The sequence below is a fragment of the Leopardus geoffroyi genome, chromosome C1 (genome assembly GCF_018350155.1).
Source record: "Leopardus geoffroyi isolate Oge1 chromosome C1, O.geoffroyi_Oge1_pat1.0, whole genome shotgun sequence".
Taxonomy (NCBI): Eukaryota; Metazoa; Chordata; class Mammalia; order Carnivora; family Felidae; genus Leopardus; species Leopardus geoffroyi.
The window spans coordinates 13,120,358-13,147,595 of NC_059328.1; the positions used below are offsets into that span (position 1 = coordinate 13,120,358).

Genomic DNA, 27,238 nt, shown 5'->3' on the forward strand with positions numbered 1-27,238 from the left:
GGCCCAGGGAGATTGTAGTCCCTGCGCGGTGGCCGGAGCCCCAGTGTGGCTGGGCTCGGCGCTCTCACCCCGCCCCCGCCCTCCGAGCAGGGGGTCCTGGGGAATGGGAGCCACAGTCCCTTCCGCTTCCGGTTAGAGACCTGTTCCTGGTGTTTGTTGCAAAGGGCTCTAGCAAGGCCAAGGCCAGGAGGAGGGGAGGCAGGCGTGACTCGGGGGCTGCGGAGAAGGGGAGTGAGTGCCTCCCGAGCCATCTGTCTCACTTGTCTCCCCTCGGCCCCTACCCTGGTTCTAGTCTTGCAAGGTGCTGAATCAAAGATGGGCTCCCGGGGATACAACGTTATGAACAGATTTCCTACCCGGGCCCACCTTGAGTGAACACCCTGAGCGCACTCCAGCTTCAGGCCCTTTGCCCACGCGGCGTTCTCCATCCGGAATGCTTTCCCCCTAGAGACCTCCATGGCTCACACTTGCCTTTATTCTGGATCCCATCCGAGAGGCCTCCTGGGGTCACCCTGTCCAGAGGGGCCCCTGCCCCGCTCTCTGTTCCCTGGGGCCGCTTTACCCTGGTTTATCTTGATTCATGGCATTTATCAGCACCGGCCGTATTTCCTTCCCCTCGTTCGCTTCTTTGACTGTAGCCTCCTTTGCTGTAGCCTCAGCTCCTGGAGGGCAGGGCTTGTCTCTTCTCAGCACTGTATCTCTAGGGCCCGGAGCGGTGCCTGGTACTGAACAGATTCCCAATTTTTTTTCTTTTTCACGAATGAAGGCAAGACACAAGAAGGGAAAAGAGAAAGGTCCTGAAGGAGAGAAGGGTGCTCCATTTTGTTTTAACGCAGTGCTGGGAATAGAAATCCTGTTGCCTGAAACATTTATCAGAAGCTCCCTGTTGTCTACGCTCCCTGCGCTGTCTTAAGGTGTCAGAACCACCCCCCTCCCTGGACCCAGGTGCTCCCCTTCGAAATCTCCTCTTCGGGAGTCCCACCCCCCCACCCCCTTCCCCCGCTGCTGTGCAGAGGGCTCTTCCCTGCTCTCACCCTGCACGCCCCTGAGCCCTGTTGCCCCGGACACCGGCTATACCTCGCCGTGTGCCTGTCACACGACCCCTGGTTAGCCAAGCTTCACGTGTTCCCCTCCATCCCCACCGATTCACACCTGTAATTCCGCCGGGGCTTGCCACCAAATGGCGACCCTGCAAGCTGGCACCTGTATCCCGCCCTGGCCTGCCTCACACGCACACACCATCTGCACTCACCGCAGGCCGGCTGCGAGATTCACCCATCCGAGAACGTGTCCTTCCCACCTCCTTGCGGTGGGAGGGGGGCCCTTCTCTGCTCTTGAACTCCCCAGCCATCTGGCTCGTCGTTTCAAAGGTGAGACCCCTCCCAAGGAGGGCAGCCACGCTGGAAAGGTGAGCCCAGGGGTCGGCCCCGGCCAGGGAGCGATCAGCGGACAGGATCGGGTCCTAGACTCCTGTCTCGGCCCCCTAGCAGCATCTCCCACTCCTCCCCTGTGCTGGCTGGGAAGGGTCTGCCGACCCTTTCCTCTCCTTCCTCATCATTAGAGAGGCTGTGTGGATAGCATGGCGGTCACAATGGAGCAGACGGTGGGGCTTGAGTCCCAGCTCTGTCGCTTAGAGCTGCAGGATCTCGGTAGGTTACTTTGCCTCTCTGTTTCCCTTCGGAAAGCGGGAGGAATGCGGGCTCTTCTCTCCTGGGAATTCCATGACAGCCCGTTGAGTGAAGACGTGCTGTGCACTTAGCCTGGAGTCTGTCTCAGAGTAGGTGCTGTGGAAAGGTGACCCGTTATTATTTCCTGCTCGGGATCAGCTTGCCCAGAGTCCTCTCTGTCCTGGGCCTTCCGCCTCCTGAGGGCAGCCTCCTTGTTTGTCGTGGTTTGGAACCCAGCTGGGCTTGGGGACTTCCCCGATTGTCCAGGCTGGGAAGGCTTCCTTCCCCCTCCTTTCACAGCCCCCACTGTCACCCGCCCACTGAGTGTGACCGTGTTGTGAAACTGTCCCCAGACCGTGCGCGCCTAGAGGACAGGGCACTGCTAGAACCAGCCTGCTTCCTGGATCACGGTCCTGCTCAGAGCAAGTGGGAGCAAACTTTAGGGCTGAATGAATGAGGAAAGGGGGGGGGGGGGGCATTGATCCTTCCAGTTGATTCCAGTCACTGCTCGCAAAGACCACGCAAGCTCCGTGGGGCTTCCTGGGAGCCTGACCTCCGGCCTGAGGTTGAGGCTCCCTAGAGGTGAGCCCCCTGCCTTACTCCTCACCCTGGCCATTGGGACCTGACGCCTGGTGCCACGCAGGTCAATTCTGACTCCAGCTTCCCCATCGATCCTGCGGAGGTCGATTCTTATTTCTTCCCGCCCCCCCGCACCCCCCGGCCCCCTGGGAGTGTTGTAACCATTAAGCTGCAGGCAGGGGTCAGGTCCCTGGGCTCGATCCGCTCAGGTTGCCTGCACAATTGAAATCCCTGAACCCATCCTGGCTAGTTTTCTCATTAAGACAATTGGACTGGATTGATCCATTAGATCAATGGCCGGACATCAGCCGGCGGGAAGCCAATCAGATGGGCCAGGGCGATCGGCCTGAGAATGAGGCCCCCTGGCGAGCTGGAATGGGGCTTGGCCCTTGGGGATGGGGCTCTGGGAGGCAGCGGAGAGGGTCAGAGGCCTCCCCCGAGCCGGACTTTGGTGTGGAGACAGGAGTGTTCCCCAGGGTGTGGCTACCAGGTTAAGAGTCCTAGCTTCTGGGGCTCCAGGGGCAGCTGGTGGGCGAGACGCATCACCTGGTGCTTGCAGAGGATTGGACTCCTTCCCAGGGCGGTCAGCTCATAACCACCCCTCCCCACCATTGGCCTTTAGGGGGTACTAACTCTCCTCTTGGATGGCAAAGTGTGTGAGATGGGAGATTTGGCGGGGGTGGGGGAGATTTGGGGGTTCAGGAAGCAAACAGAAGTTCCTCAGGGAGCTCTTCCCCTTTCATCAGGAGTGATTTGGTTAGAAGGCTGGGAATGGAGGGATCCGGGCACCTCGGGCACCATGTCCCAATGTGGGTTCCATGGAACCCTGACTGCACGGGAGGCTGAGGACTTCAGGGATGGCTAAGAGACACGTAGTCAAATAGGTTTGGAAATGCTGGGTTAGATGCTTCTCGGCGGGCTTGTTTCCCATGAGACTTAACTGGCTAATGCATATCAAGACCCTGCAAAAGGGGGGAAAGGGGTATAGTGGTTGACCGCAGGACCTTTTCTCCGGGCATCTTGTAGAAGTCCATTGAGGCATTACCTCCAGCTGCCGGCAGGTCCTACTTTCAAGGGAAAATTGATCCCAAGAAGTGTTTCAGGACTAGAGGGATCCACAGGCTCTCAGGACGGAGACACCAATGACAAAGAAGAGGAGAGCAATGACCTCCATTCAGGCTGGGCGGGTACCGATCACACAGGCTCCAGTGTGAACAGCACCCCTGCAGACGGGTCAGCTCCCTCCCCCCCTCCCCGGTCAGCCCAGCCCTTCCAATCCTCCCATGCCCTCACCTCCCCTTTCTTCTTTTTCCTGTAGGCTACCTGACTGTCAACATTGAACCTCTCCCACCCGTGGTGGCTGGTGATGCCGTGACCTTGAAGTGTAACTTCAAGACAGATGGTCGCATGCGTGAGATCGTGTGGTACCGGGTAAGTGATCACAGTTGTCCCCACTATACCACCGCCAGGACTGAAGGTAGAGTCCCCAGAGCCCCTCTGGAGACCCTTGCAGGCTTGGCCATGTCCTCAGTCCTAACGCAGCCCCATGTCGTCCTGTGCCCTCTGCCAGGCTCCCATCCTCTGCCCGAACCCTCCTGAAAGACCACTTTGTTCAGCCTTCTTTTTTGTCCTCAGGAACTATCTCGTTCTGGTCTCCTTTGTGTCCCTAATTTGCCCCTTGGCTCAGGAGACCCCAGCAGTACCAAGTATGAGTTAGTAAGAACACTGCTGTGTAACAACCAAGAAACATCGGAGGTTGGGATTTCAGGCTGGGGGCTTTGGGTAGTCCTCTTGGCGGAGGAACGAGAACAGCAGCATGGCATCCTGCCCTCTTAAAACGAATTACAGAGATGGTCTGCCTTCTAATTCAGTTACGTATGGGACTATCCTGGTGACTGGCACCTGATCTGGGTCTGAGAGGGGGTGCCGTTAGAGACACAGAGAAGCCCACTGGTCCAGGGCCCAGCTGCTGGCCACAGAAGGACCCGCTCTGGGTGTTGGGCACAAGTGTTGGCCTTTCCAGCCGCCGATAGGAACCTCCTCGTGTCTGGACGGGGCATTCCAGCCCGGTGTCCCTTGGCCACCGGGGAGTCAGGGCTGGCCGGGCTCAGGAGAAGGTCCACTGGGAAGTGATGTTCCTGCAATGGCACAGTCAGGATTGCACAGAGCAAAGTACCGCCATCTTGGGGGCAGGTTAGGCAGAGAACTCCCCTTCCGTGATCTAAAACAGGCTTTGGCAACACTTTTCGGTGAGGTCCAGATAGTAAATATTTTCCTCTCTGGGGACCGTATGGTCTCTGTCACAACTACTCGGCTCTGCTGTGCTGGTGTGAAAACAGCCACAGACAACGTGGCGATGGAAGGGCATGGCGGGGTTCCAATAAATCTTTATGCATGGACACTCAGACTTGAATTTCATGTAATTTTTATATGTCACAAAATACTCTTTTATTTTTGTCACCCATTAAGAGAGGTAAAAAGAAAAAGAAAAAAAAACAGTCTCGGTTCATGGGCTGTACAGAAATAGGCTGTAGGCTGATTGGGTCCACCGGCCGTGGTCCGTCCACCAACTCCCGATCTAAAGCCACACTTCTTTAACCTCTGTCTGCAGCATTGCCCTTAGAGCTGATGGGGTGGGGGCTGGACAGAGCTGATGGGGTGGTGGGGGGCAGGTGGCACGGGCAGTTTGATAATCACGCATCTAGAACTGGTTTCTTTGCCCCTTTACACCCCTTTACACGGTGCGGTGCTCGGAAACCCTGTGTTCGAGGATCCCACTGGGGCACACTCACCATTCAATGCCCTGACCCAGAACTCCGCTCCTCAATCTCCTTGCTCTCGCGCCAGTCTTTGGTGGGACCCTCCTGTCCTTGCTGTTCCTTCTTGCAGTCTTGGTCTTTGATTCCTCACTTGCTGGTCGCTGCTGTCTTGTTGACTCTGCCTTGGGTTCCTTTTAACCAAGATCATTGTTCTCCAAGGTCGCGTTGTAGCCCCTCCCACTTAAAATTGCCCCTAGCCGCCCCCCCCCCCAACTAAGCTCTCCAGGCAGCCTGGGCCCCACAGGTGTGAACCTGATGCTCTCGACACCCCTCGGGGGCCCAGCTTTAGATAAGATTTCCATCCTGGATAGATCAACAGGCCTAGAGAAAGTCAAGGCATATGTTAAATAGTGCCATGAACTGAATCACTAAGAGGCGTATTTACATGATATGGGAGCTGCTTGGCTGACACACACAGCCAGCATCTCATTAGCACCTGGCAGAAGGACTGTGCTAAATTAACTGCAGCTCACTGCTAACGATGGGACTGTCTCTCCCCCAACCATCCGTAGATGGGATCGGAATGAGGGGACGTGAAAGACCCGCCCGGCTGGCAGCGAGAAACGCCGAGACCCAATGGGACCGCTTAACGGAGGTGAAGGGGGGAGGGAGCTTGCAGACAGGGAAACACCAGTGGACGACACCTCGTTGCCTCCCCAGCCCTCGAAGCAACCATCCTCACTCTTGTTTGAAATGGAATTTTTCTGCGTAGGTGGTGAAAGTCTGCCTGCAGAGGTGGCTGCCGACGTGGGGACAGCAGGAAGGCCAGGGCCAGGTGTAGGAAACCGGGCGCAGGCTTCCACGTGGCTCCGCGCTATGTTCTCTGAAGATGAGGGAGACGCGGGCTTTCCCTTCCCGTCTCTGCAACCCCCCCCCCCCACCGTGCTGGGACTCCCCCGTCGCCACCGCCCCCATCTCTCCCCCCCCACCCCCGCCCGCCCCCCAGACTGCGATCACGTTGATTGCCTTAAGAATCAGTTACGTCTCTTACGGTGGCGGGCCCTGTGTGCTGGGCTATGGTAGGCTGCACTAATGAATTTATTTTCCTTCATTTCACATCCTTTGACTCGGTGCCTCTGGAGTGGGGAGGGTATATGCAGATGTATGCAAATCACATGCAAATTGCCCACTGGAGCCAACTGTTTGGGCCCTTGTGATTCTGTAGCTGGATTGAGGTAGCAGGCTCAGCTGACTCGGAACTCTCCTTGGGACCAGGGGAGCCCCGCATGCCCTGTCTGTGATGGTGAGGATGGGGGCAGAGGCCGGTGGCAGGGCAAGGGGGTGGGGTGGGGTGGGTGGGGACAGCTCCAGGGAACTGGCTCCATGCTTCCAGTTCTCTCTGCCTATTGCCACTCTGGCCTTCCCTCACCGATCGCCTCTTTTCCCAGGGAGCCAGCTGAATGGAGAGAGATAAGAGCTTACCAAGATGGGGGCTGCAGAAGCCAAGGCTCCTTATGCGGGGTGGGGCTTCTGGAGGACGTGAAAGAAACAGCAATGGGAGCCCCGCTCTCCTTCTCCAGTCAGAATCCCCCCCCCCCTCCAGACAAGTCCCTACATCTCTATTCTCCCACCTCCATTTCCCGGCAGCTCCTGCCCCCCACCCCCCACCAAGCAGGGAGCTGCCCAGCGTTGTTTGTTTTCTGTACGTCTGTTTGCTTCCCCAGCTTCCTTTGCCCATCCTCTGTGAATGAGCTTACAGAGCCCGGCTTGGAAGGAAATGAATAGATTACACAGGCCCAGCCAGGGCCGTGTCTCCAATCTCTTTAGAAGGGAAAAGCAGGGCATTGTGATGAGGCCACCACTGCCCGCTCAGCCCAGTGGGCACAAAATGGCCCAAGACCTGTGAAAGCCCAGCAGCCTCCCCTCTGGTCCTAAAGACATTATCTTAGCAATGGAATCATCCTGAGCTTTCGGAAATGGAATGAATGGGTTGGATGCTTTGGGTAGATTGGCAGAGCTGATGACGTTGCCTGAAGCAAAAGGGATCACTCCCTTGGGGTTCACAAGATCTCTGGCTGGACATTGGGGAAGATCTTGCCATGTGGATGTCTTAGGCATGGGGTGGGGGCAGGGGATAGGAGGAGGGGGCCAGGGCCTGCAGCTTGGACACTATGCCCCATAATCTTCCCAGTTCATAGCCGGGGGGAAATGCCGAAACTATAGAACAGATTCAAAAAAATATATGTGATCAGATCCCCAGGCTATTCAATATGGCAGCCATGGCTAGTCACATGTGGCTATTCAATCTGAATTAAATTAAATTCAAATCAAATCAAATCAAATTAAAAATTCATTTCCTCATTCAGACTAGCCCTATTTCAAGAGCTCACTAGCCACATGCAGTTGGTGGCTACCGTGCTGGACAGAGCAGGTATGGAACATTTCCATCATCACAGGAAGTTCTATTGGATATCCACTATGGCTATTTGTAGTTTTTTCTGAGGCTTCTGGAATATACTGTGCTTTCCCGGCAAGGGAAAAGCCACTGCTCACGGGGCCAGTTTTCCAGGCAAACTTGCTCTAAAGTGAATTTCAGAAAAATGAATTTTATTTGTTCTGCAACCTGCCATCATTAGATTGTGGAGGGATGGTTGGAGGGTTGGAGGGATGGGAAGAGGGACCATCATTCTCAAAAGACCTCTTTGAAAACAAAGAGAAGGTGTCATGAAGGTCATCAGGCACCTGACTGGGTTTCCTAGCTGTCTATAAAAGCCCTGTCCAACTTTAGGATGCCTCACAGCCCTTCTCCCCACCCCCTCATGCTTTCCCCGCTTTTTCATGGCTTCCTCTCCCAGATTTGAGTTTCCCAGGCTCCGTCTCTGCAGCTCATGCTTTTTTTCCCTAGAAATATTCAGTGGCTAATAGAGCAGGGGTGCGATTTCATAGTTGGACAGTAGGGGGCTGTCATCTAAAAAGCAAACTACCCTAGTATTAAAGTCAGGACTTGGTTCCAGAAAAAAAATGATTGATAATTTCCTCTACTTAATCATTTCTATCCATTTACATCTATAACTGGGGACTCATTTGGTAATGCTGCTAATTCTAATCTGAGTGGCTTATTAGCCAATAATATTTATTGAGTCTTCACTACGTGCCAGGCACTGCATACGTGACCACATTTCATTTTCATGCTGGCATTGTGAGGTCGGGTCTATTGTTGTGCCTGTTCTTCAGACGAGGAATCTGAAGGCCGTCCATGGAGACCACGTCTCCGCTCATGTCACCTTCCCTGACTTCTGCAGAAAGTTCTAGACGCTCCCTCTTCCATGATTCCTCTTTTCGGGTCTACACCCCAGCTCTTAGCTCTCTGTGCCAAAGCACCCATCTGTCCACCGGGCTGCGAGCACCTCAAGTGCAAAGGCCACGCCTTTTCCCCCCACTGTAGCCATAAATGTTTGTTACGTGCACAAGTGATAGAGCTGTGAATACAAAGGCGTGTGCACGTTTTGATAGACCGTGCCACGTGGCCCACTTCTGTTTCAGGTGGGCGTATGTGTGCGGCCGACGGTATCTGTTGGCAGGGGAGTGTGAGTCATTGTATGCTCAGGGGGCTTTGTGGATGTGGGAAAAAAAGGAACATTTCTTATTAAGGAATACTGTCTAAACTCATTTAGTTGGAGGTCAGCTGCCCAGCAGGCAAAGCCAAAGGTCTGTTTATATCATAGAAATCCATTAAACAGCCACAGAGAATCATGGGAGCTTAGCCTTTCACAAGTTTTTATCATCTCTCCTTTGTTTTGTCCCTTTCTGTCACAATCTGTTCCCAAGAGCTGCGCTGGGCCCAGGCTACAAGGCCACAGAAAAGAGAGCCACAGAGCAAGATAGAGAAGGAGATTGGTTAATAGTGATAACGCACCACTTTCAGGAACCCCGTATCTCACTTCTGTCACCTTGTGGGGAGCGTGTGCCTGGGTGTTTGCTTTGTGGTATGAATGCCTCCTCCATGATGCTACCTGGCTGGGGCGAGCTCCCACCCTGGGGCCCTGCTCGATGCCTCCGGGGTAGGGGTGTGGCTGCTCTGGACCGTGAGACTGGGAAGGGTAAGGTAGGAGATAGAGGGCTGAGGCGTCAGCATACGCGCATATGAGTTCAGGGTATGTGTCTGGGCAGTGACCTAACCTTTCTGCATTCTAGAAACCTCATGTGGAATTGGGCATGCAAGCCCCTACGTTGTAAGCTTCAATGAGATGATGTCTGCAACCAAACAAGCCCAGGGCTTGGCTCTGTTGTGGCACCTGTTCAATAAACGGTGGCCGTTGTCCTCCCATGTCTCGTGGTAGCTTAAGGGATAAGGGACCGAGAAAGGAAAGTCATAAGATGAGGGTGGCAGGTCTTTTCAGAAGATCACCAAGGATCATCGGATCCCTTGAATTCCATCCTACCACCTACATTCCCCAGGCAGACAGGCAGAGACAATGTAAAATGGTAGACTCTTTGTTTCTGTGCGGTTATGCTGGCAAACTCACTGGATTTCAGCTCTTGGAAATTGTCATCACATAGCTAAGCCCTTTCAATGGATCTTAGCTCTTCTCTCCCTGAAGCAAAGAGTTATTTCAAAAGGGTATTACTGGCATTGGCTCTCTCCTAGTGTAAGTCCTTGACGGCGTTTTGTTGTCTGAAACCAAAATAGAAAGTGATGGTCATAAGGGGACATAACAGTCCAATGATACCAGCAAGGGCAAGAAGGCAGGTGCACTCTTGATGATGGGTAGAGGAGGACCTAAGTCCTGGAGAAGTGGGCTGGACCACAACCTGGCTCTTCCTTGTTCCCGCCCTGGACCCACAACCTGATCTTACAGCTCCTGAATCTGGACGAGGAAGGGAGTAAGAAAAGCAAGACACGTTCTTCACAGAGCCGGAGCCAAGCTGGTCCGAACTGCCTTGTTTAGGTCCCCCTCCCTCGCCTCTGGCCTTCCAGAGGGACAGGCTGCCTCTGATGAAGAATGCCCCATGCCCTATCTCGTCACCCCTGTTGCGTAAGTGGAAGGAGGGCCTGCCAAAGGACAGCTGATTATAGAACAACTCTAATCACCCATAAAGAGGAAGTCAGAACACATTTCCAAGTCTAGTCCCATTGCAATCCTTTTATTCCACCCTCAGGAACAGGTTGAATCCATCCCAGACCCTTTTCCCCCCAAAGCTCAGGCTTCTGGGGGTGGAGTGATGGAGAAACCGTAAGCTCCCCCTAGAGGTAAGAGTGTGAATTGCAGTTATTGCGGCCCCTAATCCCAGGTCTTCAATGATGGCTTGGCTCTAAAAGGGGCAGGGGTTGCCCACTCTAGCATCTTGTAATGCCCTTGGCCCAGCCAGGGACCATGTCCTGGTGCATGGTAAACTCTGATAAGAGCTAGCTGCCCCATTCCGTCATTCGACACTAATTCAGCATGTAGTTACTAAGCAGGATGGTCTTAGGCACTGGGCGTGCATCAGGGAACAGGGCAGCAAGATCCCGAACGCCTGTGGTTTAGCTTAGAGGCAGGGGGAGGTAAAAAGATAAACGAACAGGAAAAACGGCAGGTAATGATAAGGGCAGTGCATATAATGAAAATAATCTGGTGGGGTAGAATGGGATTGGGTGGTCAGGAAAAGGTTCATTTAAGCTGAGACCTCCAAGGCAACAAGGAACCCGCCTTGCTAAGGGATGGAGGCGGAACATTCCAGGCAGAGAGAAGAGAACATGCGTTGGTGACAAGCTTCGCGTGTTCAAGGGACAGAAAGCGAGTCCACCGAGGGGCTGGAATGCAGCCGGTTGTGGGGAGTTAAGAGATAAGGTGTGACAGATAGACGGGCAGGACCACTGACGCCAGGCCATGTGCCCCAGGGCGCTGGGTCTGGAGTTAATTTCAAGGGCAGCTTTGGAGGGTTTGGAGCAGGAAAGTAACGGGACCTGATTCACTTTATTGAAAGGTCACTTCTGGGTGGAGGATGGGTTGTAGGGGAGCAAGACTGGAATCAGAGGGGCCACGCGGAGGTTGTTACAGCTGTAACAGGAAAGAGGTGACAGTGGCTTGGGTGGGGACTAGGATGGCAGCAGTGGAGACGGTGGGAAGGAATGGAGTTCTTCCATAAACTGCAGGTGGAATCTAATGGGCTTGCTAACGTGTTGACGGGAGGGAGGCAAGGAGCATTTGGGGTGACTCCCGGCTTTCAGGCTCCAGCAGCTGGGGCGGGGGGAGTGGTGCTATTTCCTGAGGCCAGAAGGACGGGAGGGGAGGAGAAGGCTGGAAGGGATTCTCTGTCACTTGTGTTAAGTTACAAGTGCCCCTAATGTGGGGCTGGGGTTGTTCAAGCAGCCGCTGGGGCCACAAGTCTGGGGTTCTGGACTGAGGTCAGGACTGGAGATTTACACTTGGGGGGGTGGCGTCAGATATGAACGGTGGGCCTGGGTGAGATGACAGGCAGAAGGGGAGGGGGGACGGGCAAGAGAAGAGCACACAGTGCTGGGTCCCGGGGAGCTCAAAATTTAGAGAAAAGGAGACTAGGGAAGAGGCTGGAAGGAGCAGCCAGCAAGATGTGAAGAAAGCCAGGCGAGTGGATGTCCCAGATCCCAAGGGAGAAGAGCCAGCTGTGTCCCATGCTGCAGCAAGATGACTTAGGACAAGAACAGAGAAATGACCATGGATTTGCAACATGGAGCCCACTGGGAGCCTGGAAAAGAGCAGTCTCCTTGGAGTTAGTGGGGCAGAAGCCTGCCGGGAGTGGGCTGAAGGAAGCACTGAGGCTAGCTGTGGCACGCCTCGAGGTTTCAACCATTCAGGGGATTTGACCTTGACCTTCTGGACAAACCTTTGCAGTAACATAAAGACAATTGCTTCTATCTGGTCCCTCTCCGTCTGTAGGTCTTTCATAAGCTACCAGCTACGTTATCTATTCCAAACTTGCCGAGCCTTGCAATCCAGACTTGCTCCCCTCCCAGAGTGTTCGGGGGATCCTGGAGGAACTCGGCGGTGCGTTTGGCGTTTGGGGGAGAGATCCCGGCTCTACCAACTGATTAACTCAGTGGCCTTGGGGTGGAAGCCGTTCACAAAACCTCCCTGAGGCTCTGCTCCGTGCTGGGCACGATACTCAGGGCTGGAGAGAGAAAGGGTGAGGTGGACCCGCTTCCCCCAGGGGAGAGCTTCGGGTCCAGCTTCATTAAGTTGTAAAGATCTGTTTCCTCCTCTGGCCAATAGGCTTGCTCGCCTTCCCCCCCCCCCCCCCCCCCCCACTCCCCAGCATCTCACAGGGATTTGTGTGAAACAAAGGAGATGTCTTGCAGACAAGCCAGTTTCCTTCACCCACGGAGCAGGGAAATAGGGCTGCACTTAGCTTACTAAATCCTCTCTTTCCGCCTGGCCAAGCCTTACTCATTCTTTCCTCTGTGAGGCCTCTGACCTCGCCTACCAGGATAGAATTAAGAGATCCTCCTGCGAAGTTCCATAGCATTTTGTACCCACTTCCATTAGAGAGGTATCACTTGGTATTTTAGTTATTCATCCGGCCTTTGCGTCTGTTGCTGAGTTTTATTTATCTGCTTCTCCAGTAGGCGCTGTGGTGCTGGCCGACTCCGGGCCAGCGTCCTTATGTGGGATCTTTGGATCCCTACGGAGGAGGGAGATGAGCTTCTGGGGCTTCTACTTGAAACCCCAGAAAGTATGCCTAAAATGTGATGTGCGTTTTGGGTGGGGGGGGAAGGAAAGGGGTTGAATATTCTCAAAGGGGTCTGTGCCATCCCCCTGTGACCACAGTAGCAGGTGTCTGGGTGCTGGTGAGTGTAAATGAGCAGGGCGTCATTATCTCCACCCTTGGGTCATCAGGGCCGCCACTCAGGGTGGATCTAGGAGACCAAGGGGCTCCAAGGGTGCGTCAAAGAGCCCGTGATCCACGAGCTTTCCGGGGACCTGGCGGGAAGAGGGAGCTGTCCGTAGTCAAGCTTACATGGGAAGGGCGTCGGGCGGGTGGGCTCAGCCCAGACGCCACAGGACAGTCAGCCTGGACGTGTGCACAGATGCCCTCGGGTGGGAGAAGGAGATAAGGATGCAAGAAAGGAAAGGCTGGCCTTGGCAATAGATCGCTGTTCTCCCTGGCACAAGGGAAGGTGTTTTGACCAGAGAAATCCATCCTCTTTGGGGGATTAAGATCAGGTTTCTGATACTGGCAACGAGACCGATTTCTCTGCCTGGAGACTTTCATACAAGACTGATAAGAGCGTTTGGCTCCCAAAGTGTCGAGAGGGACCCCCAACTGACAACACATTCTATTGGGCCACACTTGGACCCCTCCTCCCCCAGGAATAAACTCTCGCATTGGTCTGGGGAGTTTGCCCCTGCTTACCAAGTGCACAGAAGAGAAAAGAGGGGGATTCCGGGACCAAACATCCTGCTGTGTGACCTTGAGAAAACCAGTGTCCCTCTCTGAGCCTCAGGATCTCCATCAATAAAATAAAAGGGTTGAAGTGAGATGTGGATAGAATGTGTTACCCCTTCCCCGCCTTGCAACCAGCCTCTCTCCTTCCCCCAGGGGACCCTAGGCTGGGGGAAGAGGCTGGCATTTCTTGCTCGGGGTGCTCTCAAGGTGAGGCTGGGACACTCTTCCTCAGAGGTGGAGAGGCCCCGACCTGCTGTCGGGCCTCTGAGCCTGTGGACGCTGGGTGCTATATTGGGCCCAGAGTGTGATTTCCAGCAGGCTTGGCGTGACTTGGCCCTGCTGGGTTTAAGTGACAAGGGGCTGACTTAACTTGTCACAGAAGGATTAAAGGTAAACTTGTGCTCCCGCCCACCGTTGAAAGAAAGTAATGTGACTGAAATGAGGGATGTTTCCGAGAACACCAGCCCGGGGTCCTCCTCCCCTTCAAGTCCTTCCTTCTCCTCCTCGGCCCATCTCCTAGTTGGATGTGTCAGGCTCGTGTGAAGGGCCACTGTGCCCTCTTACCAGGGGACTCAGAGACACCCGTGGGCAATCAGACAGTCTCTCTGTTGCAGACAGGCACAGCCTGGCACTTTTCTAGAATGCACAGCCGATCACCGATCATACGATCATACGTGACTGCACTCCCACCTCTGACCCTGCCCTTTACGAGAGCGTCCCATCACCTTAAGGATCACATTCAAGGTCACTGGCCCAGCCTACTAGGTCCTTCGTGATTCAAGCTGTGTTAGCTGATTTCTACAGCATTGCTTCGTACCGAGTTCCCATCGCTCCCATCCTAAGGCCCAGCGCTCCCATCTTAAGGCCCATTTGCAGTTTCTGGAATGTGCGGACGCTCTCTCCCACCGCCGTGCCCATGCACGTGCTGCATTGCCCTCTGCCTGCACCATCTGGCAAACTCCACTTGCCTTTGAAGGTCAGCTACAAGGTCATTCCCAGCAACCTCCCTCCCCCCAGTCCGTTTTCCCCTTCCAGCTGCTTCCCCATTCAGTCACCGTGACCAGGCTGAGTTAGAGTCTCGTGATGCTCTCTACATGCCGAGAAGCCTCCCTCGTGACTTAACGCGCTGGACTCATGTGTTCATCGATGGGGCAGATATTTCTTGGACACCTTGTGCCAAGCACTGGGAATAGAGCACCGAGTAAGAACAACATAGCCTTGTCTGTGTGACGCTTGCAGCTAAGCAGGGCAATGGCTAGTACATGAAAGGTCATCAAATAAATGCTTGGACACTGTGGTAACTGCCCCCCAAAAGGACTGGCATCTGCTAGCCGAGAGTTCTCAATGGGGTGATTAATTATAATAGTGGAATGTCTTTCTCCCAGAATGGGACCCCTTGTTGGTAAGGATCCAGTGTCCTTTGTCTTTGTGTCTGAGCACATAACCTAGACAATGAATAAATGAGTGAGTGAGTGAGTGAGTGAATGAATGAACGAATAGTTTATGTGGCTCTGAGGGACAAAAAGTAAACTCTTAGTGGATGAGCTAACAGATTTTCTCACAATTAAGAGCTTATCAATTTTGGATGGGGTGTCTTGGGGACTGGAGCGTCCCCCAGGCCTGGAAGCGTCTAAGCAAATGTTAGAAAGGTCACCGGTCAGAAATGCAATACAAAGGATTTCTGGGCTTCCTGTGGCCCAAGTGAGCACAGAGCAGGGTGATGCCGTTCACTCCAGCTCTGGAATATTCTATGCTGTGTCAAGTCCAGCTGCCCAGCAGTGACATCATGATGAGGTAGGGATGGAGCATCCGCATCAAGTGTGGGACGCCAGCTTTCCAGAAAGTTCTAGATTCCCCAGGAGAGCCGTGGATTGTGGGTGTTCTGAGAATCATACTCGTGTGGGTACCCCACCCTTAAGTGAACCTTCAAAGGGGACGAAACGGCAGACCCCTAGGAGCCAAGAAGAGGCGAGAACCTGAAGGAAATTGGTAAGATCGGATCCAGAAGGCCACTGTGCAGCCAAAGGCCTTTGAAGACACGCCCGTGTCCGTGTTCCCCTGCTTGAAACACATCAAGGAAGCATCCTGTTGTTCTCAGGATGGAAACCAGAATCCCTGCTGTCACCGTAAGCTGTGGCCCCTGTGTCCTCTGCAGGCTCACCTTCCTGTGCTCCCGTGAACGAAGCATCTTGGGGCATTCAGAGACTCAGGGAGCCTTGGGGGAGGGCAGGACGGACCCTGCAGCCCGAACACCGTCATTCCCATTTCGGAGCTGGGGTCCTGACGCTAGGCTCCGTAGCCGTTGTGCGACCGAAGAATGGCCGGTCACGCTCCGATCCCGGCCATCTGACTCCAAGAGCGATGCCTTCTGGAAGGCTCCACAGAAGGCAGAAATGCCATACTGCTGGGTGGGAGGGACTTCTCCAGAGTGACAGGTGACCCGAGGGCTGGACCCTCAGAAGGGCTGGACCCCTGTGGCCTGGGGAGCCTGTCTCTCCCCCTTAATCACCATTGACGCCATCCCTGTGGCACAGGGCAAGGCGTGTGAGGGCCGTTCAGAGTCACCTCACTGAATGCCCATAGAAACCACTGGATGTGGGTACTATTGTCCACTTTAGCGCTGAGGACACTGAGGCTCAGGGACGTTAAGTAACTGGCCCCCGGCCTCCCAGACGGTAAGGTGGAGCGGGTTCGTATACCAGCTTGTCTGACTTCCCCTACTGCCCGACCCTCTCAGCGCCAGGGCTGGTCCACGGGACTGACGGGGGCCGTCTGGATCCCCTTTGGGGAAGCTCGGAACCCCCCCCCCCCACTCGGAGAGGGCGGGCTGGGTGGGCGCTGTCCGGGTCAGGCTGCCTGGGGCTGTTCTCATGGTGACACAGCCCGGGGCCCGTCTGCAGAGCCGTGCAGTGGCCGTCAACCTAAGAGGAGGACCCCAGGGAAAACAGCTTCCACCCGCAGGGCTGAGGCCGCAGCACACTTCCCCCACCCGGAGACCAACGCACGGAGCAGACAGGTGGAGGGGACAGGACCTGCCCCCACCCCGGGCTCTTCGCTCACTCAGGGCGGCTGCCCCGGGTCCCTTTGGCGACTGTGGGGAAGTGTTTGGTGGCTCCGTCCAGAGGAAGAGGGGTCTTCTTCGAACCGTGGCGCAGAGCCCTCGGGAACCCTGCTAGTGAGGTTAGATGGGCAGCCCAGAGGAGCAGGAAGTCTGAATTGGAGACTCTAGTTCAGGAGATGAAATCTGAGTTCGACGATTGTGATTATTTTGCAGGCGGTGGAGGGATTCAGATGTGTCTAAACAAGTGTTGAGTAGTGGTGCTTGGGGGACCCGCTTTAATGGCGATAATAATCACTTGAATCGGCACATTAATTATATGTGAGCAGGTGCTTCCAAAATAATTGAGGGTGTTAGAAAGCTGCTTATTTCCTTAAGTGGTTGAAACATCTCCCTTTGACCCTGTTTATTCGATGAATATCCCTTTGTGCGGGACGCGGGCGCCCCGCAGGGGTGAGGTCCCTGGCTCACCCTGTGCTGGGAGAGACAGGATGTCACAGAGGCACAGGCAAGGGGCCCCCACCCTGGTCTGGAGCCGTTCTGGAAGGAGGAGGGGACAGAGGGAATGGCGAGCTGAGGAAGGACAGGTGCAAGGCCCAGAGGGCGGCCCACTGGAATCCCATCAGGCCCTGGTGAAGGATGGAGGGCTGGAGCAGGGGGAGGGGGCTGGTGGCAGTCAGGGACTCAAGAAGAACGTTCCACATCTGGGGTCCCACGTAATGGAGCTTGGATGATAGCCTCAAGGAACACTCGAAGAATTTTAAGCAAAAGAGCCTCTCGACACCGCCTTACAAATACCGGATAAGCATCTCAGACCTGACAAGGCCGAAGGAAAATTCTGGATTTCTCCTCCAAATCTATTCCTCCCTATTCCTCCGCATCTCAGTAGATGGCATCTGGTTACTGAGGCCAAAAACCCAGGGGTCTCTCCTGTCTCCTCCCTTCCTTTTCCTCCCCCCCCACCCCCATCCTACAGCCCTCCCACTTTTCCATTCAAAAAATTGCCCTGAATGCACATGTTTCTTCCTATGTCCTGGCCACCCCTCTCTCCCCAAGCCTCTATCCCCACCAAGAATCGGCAGCCCCTGACTGTACTCCCTGCTTCTAATCTTCCCCCGCTTCTCCCCCACCCCCCGCCCTGCCCCGTCCAGTGTCCGCACAGTGGCCAGAGTGCCCTTTTAGAGACAGAACCAGCTCGAGTCATTCCTTAGCGTTAGAATGAAACTCCCGGGGCCCTGCTTTGGCCCCGCCCCTCCCTGACCTCCTCCCCACTGCAGACTTCCACCACCCCAGCCTTATTAGTGTTCCGTAAACACCCCCGGAAGTCCAAGCTGACCCGACTCGATCTCCTGATGTTCAAGACCTTGTGTCTGCTGATGTGTCAAAGAAGAACAGCCTGTGCCCCCAAGGAGTATGTGGACCAGAGGTGGAGAGGCCGCTGAGCCTGAGGGATGCTGGAGGCAGAGAGATCGGAGGACAGTTCCAGGCTCCGCCTCTCCCGCTGTCACAACCTCTCAGCCTCCACATCCGCGCTTGCCGAATGGGCTCCGACCTCATCGAAGAGCAGTGAGAGTTGCCCTGCGCCCCAGTTTGCCTGGAACAGTCCAGGCTGTGCTGGCTATCTGAGGGCAATGGTTAAGAGCATCCCTCTTCCAGTCTCAAAAGTATCCTGGCTTGGGTGATGAGTCGCGCGGTTGCCAATGTGGCATGCGGGAAGTGCTTTTCCTATGTTAGCTTGATATGGGCATAGCTTTCCTATGTTCCTACGATGGCCCTCCGCCTTTCCGTGGACACAGGCTATGGGGCAGATTCAAGGACAGCGCTCCATGCGCTGCCAAGGGTCGAAGAACGCCCTGGGCATCGGTGGGGAAAAGGGAGGGGGCCTGGCCCGCTGGATTAAGAGCGCTGACTTGGGCTTTCCCTCCCTCTTGCTTTCCAGCAGGGACAACAGTGCCGTGTTCCTGCCCGGCTGTCGGGCTGAGACAGGACAGGGACGGCCTCACTGGCTTGAGGGGGTTGTTGCGGGGACCCCAGAGGAGGGCTCCTCTGCATCTAAGAGCATGTGCTGGAGGGGGACCAGCTGGAGGCTGGAGGGAAGTCCTTCAGCGGATCCCTCTGAGAAATCCAGCTGCGTCGCTGACCCAGTTTGGTCATTCCAGATGACGGCAGACTCTCTGTTGATTCAGCTTTCAGCAAATAGTTCTTGGGAACCCACCATGTCCCAGGCAGGGTGCTGGGCGCTGCTGTAGACGTTCTTCCCCTGGTGGAATTCGGGAAACTGTGATGTGGACATATTTGCCTTTTATGCAGACGTCTTACTGACTTGTCAGGCTTTTGAAAAAAAATTTCAATCTTCGGGATTTTTTTTTTTAAGCTCTGCAATTATATGATCTGCAAATAACAGCAACTTTTCTAACACCCAAGAGACAGTGTCTCGTGATGTATAACAGCACATGTCTGGGGTGCCCGGGTGGCTCAGTCAGTTAAGCATATGACTGTTGATCATGGTCATGATCTCCCAGTTTGTGGGCTCGAGCCCCGTGTTGGACTCTGCGCTGACAGAGGGAAGCCTGCTTGGGACTCAGTCTCTCTCTCTCTCTCTCTGCCCCTCCCCCACTCTCTCTTTCTCAAAATAAATAAATAAACAACAACAAAAAAGCACATATCCTAGGGGTAGCTGGTGGCTCAGTCGGGTAAGTGTTTGACTCTTGATTTCAGCTCAGGTCATGATCTCACAATTGTGAGATCGAGCCCTGTTGTGAGCTGAGAGTGAAGCCTGCTTGGGATTCTCTCTCTCTTGCTCTCTGCTCCTCCCCCACTCATGGGTTCGCTCTCTCTCTCTCTCTCTCTCTCTCTCTCAATAAAACGAATACACATTAAAAAATTTGGGGGGCACCTGGGTGGCTCAGTCGGTTAAGCGTCCAACTTCGGCTCAGGTCATGATCTCACAGTTCGTGGGTTCGAGCCCCACGTCAGTCTCTAGGCTGACAGCTCAGAGCCTGGAGCCCATTTCGGATTCTGTGTCTCCCTCTCTCTGCCTCTCCCCCGCTTGCTCTCTGTGTGTGTGTGTCTCTCTCTCAAAAAAAAAAAAAAATCAATAAACATTAAAAAAAAATTTTTTTTAAGCATATATCTGGGACCCGATCACTTGGGTTCAGACCCTAACGCTGCCACTTTGAAATGGTGTGACCTTGGGCAAGTGACTAAATCTCTCTGTGCCCTAACTTTGGCACTTTACCTAATAAATTAGGACAGTGCCTGGCATTACTTATAAAACTTATTATAATTTCTTGCCTTAGTCTAGTGTCTAAAACCTCCAGAATGCTTGTAAAAATGTTTCCTTCTCTTATTGATGTTTTTCATAGGACTGCATTTATTTTCACAGTGCCAATGATATTTGCTGCTGGTTTCTGATAAATACTATTACTGTCATATAAAGGAAGTTCACTTCTATTCCAATTTTACCTAGAGTTTTTATAAAGAAAAATTAATTAAATGCTTCTTAAGGATCTATTGAAGTAATCATATGGTTTTTTTCCCCTTTAATTTACGAATGTAATGAATTATGTTGATGGTTTTCCTAATAGTGAGTCTCTATTGGGTTTTTATAATTTCTTTACACAAATATCTTGTGTCCCCAATTAAAAGAACTCTTAGTATTTATTTTTTATTATTATAAATAGAATCTTTTTCATCGGATTTTCTGTGGGTTTCTGGGATGTAAGAATGCAGTGCAATTGATTTTTCTACGGGCTTTATCTTGTATCCTACAAATGAGATGAATTCATTTATTCTCTTTAATAAGCATGTGGTGGCTTTCCTTGTATTGTCTGGGCGTTCAGTCTCCCCACCTGACATTTTTATTTCTTCCTTCCGCGTATTTTTCAGACATATTGCATTCATCAGTGAACAGGTACGTGTTAAGTGCCTACTGTGTGCCGGGCACCGAACTAGTCTCTGTCCCCTCAATGACTCCATGACTCTTGTCACTGTTTGGCAGGATGAGAGGGTCAGGGTACATTCTCCACTGACATGTTGAGAACAGAGACCCGAGGAAGGGAAGAAATCCCTCCAGGTCCCAAAGCCCCTTCGGTCGTGATCGGGATTCAAACCCCATTAACCCTCAGGCCAGGCTGCCTCCTGACTGATGACTCTCCCGTTTCGTGGGGGCAGGAGTAATTAACCTTGACCCCCAAGGGGCAGCCAGACCTGTGAAACGCACTGGTCATTTCTCGCAGATGAAGTGAAGACAGATGCCCTTACACTAACACCTGGCCTCGAACGGGCCAGCCTGTCGTCCCTCTTTTTACCGTTGGATCTGGGACTGGCCTGGAGTAAAAAACTACAGGGTCTCAGTTCTAGTGTTTACTCCCGGCCAGGAGGGGCGTGAGTTGGAGCAGCGACATGCCTTGGTCCCAGGCTTTCCCCCTGCACCTGTGGACCATGCTCTGCGCCATCCCCCACCACCCCCCCCCACCGCCCCCTGCTCCTGAATTCATGTCTCTAAGAGACTGTTGGCATCTCGGTCCCCAGCGGGCTGCACTGCCAGCCCGGCTGGCCTCTTGTGGCCCCAGGCCTCACACTTCCTGCCTGCTGTCTCCTCGCTCTTGTTTCTAAGCTAATTACCCCATCTCATCTTGCACAGATGGCCCCCTTCCCGCTTCCCCGCATCTCACATCCCCAGGAGCACGTACCTCGAAATCTCCCCTCACCTCCACCGGACAACCCCTTCATCCATGCAGAGCCCTGGTCCTGCCCTCAGACTCACCCTCTGCAGTCTGACCCCCCCACCCCCACCCCGGACGTCGTGCTGTGGACGCCGTGGACTTGGCCCCACCCATTGCCCCACTGAGAAGGCAAAAGGGCCGACTCAGCGTGGGCCCTAATCAGCGAGCCCCATGCTCTGGACACTTTCATTAAGTCACACCAAACCTCTGTGTGGGTTTGGGACAGCCTGTCTCCCACGTGGCACCGAAGAGCTGTCCTGCCCACACAAGCCACAAGCTTGAGAGCCTCCTGGCGTCCCAGGCAGCCCTTGGGCTCAGTCCCCAACCCCCACCCCAGGCTCTCAGAAGATTCTAGCAAATCCATCAGCTGCCGAGGCTGGCTTTGGAAACTCCTTGGGACTCAAGGAAGAGCCCCCCCTCCTTGAGTCCCCCCTCCTTGAGTCCCCTCTCAAGAAACTCCTTGGTTATTCAATCCGTGCCGGGCTCTAAGCTAAGAGCTGTCTGTGTGCCACCCGAAGCAGGAGCTGTGAGCGGCTCCATTGTACAGAGAGGGAAACTGAGGTTCAAATGTGTGATGTGAGTTCCCCAAAGTTGCAGGGCTGGGACTCGACCCCAAGTCCTTCTGACTCTGGAGCCGGCTCTGTCAGGCTTCCGGAGACGTGAGCTTGGCACTCCAGCTTGTACCTCTTTCTCCTCATCGAAACCCCGCCCGGCACCCACCGCCGCAGCCCCACCCGCTGCCTGTCTTTGTCATCCTGAGTGCGGTGGCAGCGAAAGAGGGCATCGCCTTTGAGAGCGAGCTTCCAGACCGCCTGGTGGAGGTGGGTCCCGGGAGATGACGGGAAGGCGGGAGGGAGTTCACGCGGCTGCTCCCGGGCTCCGGCCCGCGAACTGTCAGCCGGGAGCCAGCCTGCGTGGCTGGTGGCAGGTCACCGGCCCCTCCTGGAAAATGAGGGAAAGAATAGCCCCCCTGTGGGGTGTTACGGGGCAAAAAAATGACATGTTTCTGGCCAGTGTTTGCTGAAGTGTGTGGCCAATAGAAAGAGAGAAGCTAATATTTCCTACAGGCCACTGACTCTAGGCCAGACGCTCAGTGCCTCACACATATTGGCTCATTCAGTCCTCCTTGCAGCCCTGGGGGTAGGCACCGCCCTTGCCCGGCTTTCTAGAATGGGGACTGAGGCTCAGGAGCAAACACGTGCTCGAGACCAGGCAGCTGGTAAGTGACAGAAGTGGGATCGGCCCCTGGCGTCTCGGCTTCGGCGTCCACACTCGTCTTTAGTAAGTACTTCAAGCGCTGGGACCTCCCCACACGCTGCCCGCCCAGGCAGATAAGAGTCAGGAGCCGGGAGAAATAAACAGATGGAAAAGCCCAAGAATAGAAGTGCCCGCACCGCAGGGAGGCTCGCTCCCCAGCCCTGGAGAGAGATGCCCACATGACACCGCCCGAAGGGGAGGCAGCCAGCTCCCCGGGGTTACGGGGTTCCCGCAAGCTGAGCTGGCGTTTCCTCCCTCGCTCAGTCCCTTCCGTGCTCCCCACGCGGGGCCTTGCGCGCACGGGGGTCCCGCCGATGCCGGCTAACTTGACTTTGAAGGCGACGCTGCAGCTCATCTCAGGCTCTGGGATAAACCCTTCTGTACATCTCCAAACTTTGCAGGACGTGGGGGAGGGTTTGGCAGACGGTCAGAGGCTGACTTCTGCGGGGCTGGTACCGTTCTGCAGCGTGATTTATAGATTGCCTTTAGAGAAAAGCGGTGCTGGGAATTTCCATTAGAACAGGGCGGCTTGCTGTTGTGGCTTTCTAGAAGGTCAGAGGGTAAGGGGGCTGAGCAAATGCTACCGAAGCAGACAGACAGCCTCCCCCGTGGGGCCTTGAGAATTCATTTAGGATGTTCACTTTTGCCTGCCATGGTCCCTGGGACAGGGGTGTTGGTAAGACAAGGTCCGATGATGCCACATGGTACGTTGTCCCGTGCAAGGTCCTCCGGACAAAAATCATTCACTATTCAACACCCCCAAGTCACTCACTTACTTCACAAATATTTCTGGGTGCCCACGAGGTGCCAGATGCTAAGAATAGGATCCCAAACAAGGCAGACACGTTCTCTCTGCTCCCAAGGAGCTGACACCCTGTTGGGAGATGGAGAAGGCATGGACCAGAATCTCTTGTCAAATGACAGGGACGTACAATGGACCCCTCCCTCCCCCCCCCAGCCCAGACTCGAGTGGTCAGGCTGGCTTCCTGGAGGAGGGAAGCATAAGCTAAGGTATGAAGAGTGAGGAGAACTTAGCCAAAAGCCTGAGGTGCAGAAGCGTGGCACTCCTGGAAAAAAGCGGGCCGTCTGGGGTGGAGCCAGCCAGGGAGAGGCAAAGAAGCAGAATGCAGCTGGAGGGGTCAGTGGGGCCTGGGTCAGTTTGTATCTATTTAAGATGCTTGAACTTAACCCCAGGGGCAAAGGGGGCATCCCCGCCGTCCTATTTGAATGCCGTCTGCTCTGAGGTCAGTGAAGGAGGATTGGGGGAGGCTGGGGCGCCCCGGGGCAGGTGAGGGCCCCAGGTTGGAGGCTGGTGCAGTAATCCAGGTGAGCGACGATTCGCCAGACAGAGATGGTGAGGGGGATGGAAAGGTGGTCCGGGCAGGGGGAGCCGCATGTGGGTGTCCCGGGCAGCCTCTCTGAGCTCAGAGGGCTTGGCCGGCAGAGCTCGATCGCCACTCCAAAGCCCGGGCCCATCTCTCCCCTCCCTGTGCCCCTAAATCTCTCTGGCTGACACCGGGGAATGGGCCCAGAGCCACGTGGCAAGAGAAGTTCCAGCCTTACAAAAGTAAAACCTGCCATCATGTGTCCTCATCGTAGATTTTGCCTCCCCTTCCCACACTGGGCAACAGAGGAGGGGCTGGGGCAGCCGGTGCCGTGATGGAAACCCGCGGGCGCATGCGTTGGTGACGGTCCGAGCCTACCGCCGGACCCCGGCTCCCGACCACCTTCCCTTTGCGTCCGGAGACTCACTTCTGTTGCCAGGGCGGCCTCGGCAACGTGTGATCCTCTGCAGGCTCGCCCAGGACACGGTCTGCTCTGCCCTCACGGTGGGGAGGGGACACCCCAGGGCTCACAGCGCTCTCTGTCTCCGTGTCTCTCTGTCACCGTTTCTCTGTCCCTCTGGCTGTTTCCCTCTATGTCTCCTTTTCCTGCTCTCTCTCGGTTCAGTCTGTACAGATGAGACTTTTTAGGTGCCCTGTAAATTCGCACGTGCTCTGTCCATCTGTCCGTTTACTCTCACCGACATGTTGCTTTGTAAATGCTCTGATGATTCATTCAGGAGCTGGGATGCTGCCTTCGGCCTCGGACTGTGTGTTCTTTTGGGAGAAAAGGACCCCGTCTCCCCCATCAGACCGGGAACCCATGAGGGCAAGGACTTAATAAAGAGAAGTTATGGAAGACAGAGTAGACACCCTTCTTTGTGTTGGGTCATAAACTCCACGTAATTAAAATACCTTCGAAAGAAGCAACAATTATGGTGTAGAAAGAGGATGTCCGTGGAGTTGGAGCCAGGTTGAAATCTGAGCTCTGCCATTTACTGCTGTTAACCTCTCTGGGCCTCAGTTTCCTCCTGGGCTATGCGGGTATAGTAACTCCCATCTCACAGAGCTATAAAAATTAATGTTCCCAGTCCACAAACACTTACAAAGTGTCTACTGGGTGCCAGGAACTATGCCAGGGACTGGAATATAATGGTGAATAAGACAAATGATATCCCTGCTCTAGGAGGGGTGGGGTGGGGAGACAGACCATTAATTCATCAATTAGCAAGAAAATATCAGACGGTGATAAGTATGGGGTAGGTAATTTCGGATGATGTGACAGAAAGTAACCACGGCTTCTTAGATTGGATAGTCTGAAAAGGTGCCTTTTAGGAAGTGACATTGGAGCCATGCAAAGATCTAAGAGAGGCAGGGAGGACACGTACGGAGGGGTCCCGAGATCAGACATGTGCCTGGGACATGGAGGGCAGAGGGAAAAGAGAACACGAGTCAGAGAGGAGGCAGCAATATCTTACATAGGGCTTTGTAGATTAAAAAAAAATTTTTTTTAATTATTTTCTTAGAGGGGCGCCTGGGTGGCGCAGTCGGTTAAGCGTCCGACTTCAGCCAGGTCACGATCTCGCGGTCCGGGAGTTCAAGCCCCGCGTCAGGCTCTGGGCTGATGGCTCAGAGCCTGGAGCCTGTTTCCGATTCTGTGTCTTCCTCTCTCTCTGCCCCTCCCCCGTTCATGCTCTGTCTCTCTCTGTCCCAAAAATAAATAAACGTTGAAAAAAAAAATTAAAAAAAAAAAATTATTTTCTTAGAGTGTGAGCAGGGGAGGGGCAGAGAGAGAGAGGAGAGAGAGAGAGTCCCAAGCAGGCTCCACGCTGTCAGCAATGAGCATGACGCGGGGCTCGAACCCTCGAATGGTGAAATCATGACCTGAGCTGAAATCAGGAGTCGGACACTTCACCGACTGAGCCACCCAGGCACCCCCTAAATTTTGTTTTCATTGAAGTATAGTTGATGTACAATATTCTGTTAGTTTCAGGTATATAGCAGAGTGATTTGACACTTATATACGTTACAAGAGGCTCAGTAGTTACCCCCGTCACCTTATAAAGTTATTACAGTGTTACTGACTACATTCCCTGTGCTGTACGTTTCATCTCTGGAGATTTACTTATTTTATAACCGGAAGCTTGTGCCTCTTATTCCCCTTCACCTGTTTCACCCGTCCCCCCACTTTATCCACTTTATCCACTGTACAGGGTCCGTGGGGCCTTGCAGCTGAGTATCCTTGCCACCATGTCTGGAGATCAGAGGGACCACAGTGAACCCGAACCGTCCCGAGTTGTCTGAGGGGCTGCACTATTTTCTGGCGGGCAAACATCCTTAAATAGACTTCTGTTGTTTGCATTGGATCAAATTTAGAAGGTATAGGAGGCTTGCGGCAGGTACAGGGACCCCTTCATCTCTCCTTGGCCCTGACCAGGGAACCTCCAGGCTGGATCCTGCCAGTCCCTGGGACCCAGCATGGGCTCTCAGAGGTAGTTCAATAAGGAGAACTTTAAAGCCTTTTAATGCTTAGCAGGAAATCCGTCCTTTGCCAAAGCACCAATTAAAGGTACAGGCCAGTTCAACATGACTTTATTACTAGCATTTTATGTTTGAAGAGAAGTCACGGGGGAGGTGTGGACACTGAAGGATCTGGGGCCGTCATCTCAGCTCCCCTGGACAGGACAGGTCTATAGTTACTGGGTGCTTCCCACTGAACACTCTACGGAGAGGCCGAAGGACCCCTTGACTGTCCCCCCCCTCTCAGGAGCTTGCAGAGCAGTGGAGAGAAATGACACAGTGGAGTGAGGTTGGTCAAGGAGGGTGTCCTGAAAGATGCAGGCTTTAAACTGGGCTTTGAAGGGTAGGAACAGTTAGGGCAAAATGGAGAGAGGCCCTGCAGGGGGAAAGGCAGGGTTAAGGGGCTAATTGATGACATCGGGGGACCCTTTCTATGTCCCAGGAGCTGTGCTGTGCACTTCATAGACAATCTCTAATCTCGGCAACAACTTGGTGACGTGAGTTCTGTTATTGTCACCATTTTGTCGATATAGAAACTGAGGCATAGGTACTTCAGCCCAGTTCATGCTTCTGGTAGGTACTGGAACCTGGACTAGATCCAGGCAGATGACCTGTGTTTCTGCTTTTAACGCCTCAGCTAAGAAGCGGGAGAGAAACGTGTTGGGCTCACGAGCATGGGATTCATAAAGCTGGTAGAGTTTATGTTTATCTGAAGCTCACAGGTCTTCATGTCCCTCTTTCTGAGCCTCCCAAGGACCTCCATCCACCCATTTATTTCTCCATCCACCCATTCACCAGATCTGGATCTACCACCTAAACTGACCTGGCCTGGGCCCCAGCGCCTCTTACCAGCTGTCTTTTTCCCTGCTGTTCTAACAGGTGCCTTTGAAAACTGTGTTACTCCCAAAGGAGTGTGTGTCACATGGTTGTAGCTGATGGCCTT

General features: G+C 54.1%; 1 protein-coding gene across 3 annotated transcripts in view; it reads left to right on the forward strand.

Annotated features, from left to right (window-relative positions):
- The window catches only part of IGSF21 (immunoglobin superfamily member 21), a 231,607-nt gene that overhangs the window by 98,564 nt on the left and 105,805 nt on the right, over positions 1-27,238 (forward strand). For 2 of the 3 annotated variants that reach the window (XM_045475840.1, XM_045475842.1), the window contains exon 2: positions 3,565-3,677. In XM_045475840.1, the coding sequence (XP_045331796.1) occupies positions 3,565-3,677 (113 nt within the window). Of the gene's footprint in view, positions 1-3,459; positions 3,480-3,564; positions 3,678-27,238 lie in introns of those variants that run through there. The other variant, XM_045475843.1, reaches the window with a different exon arrangement.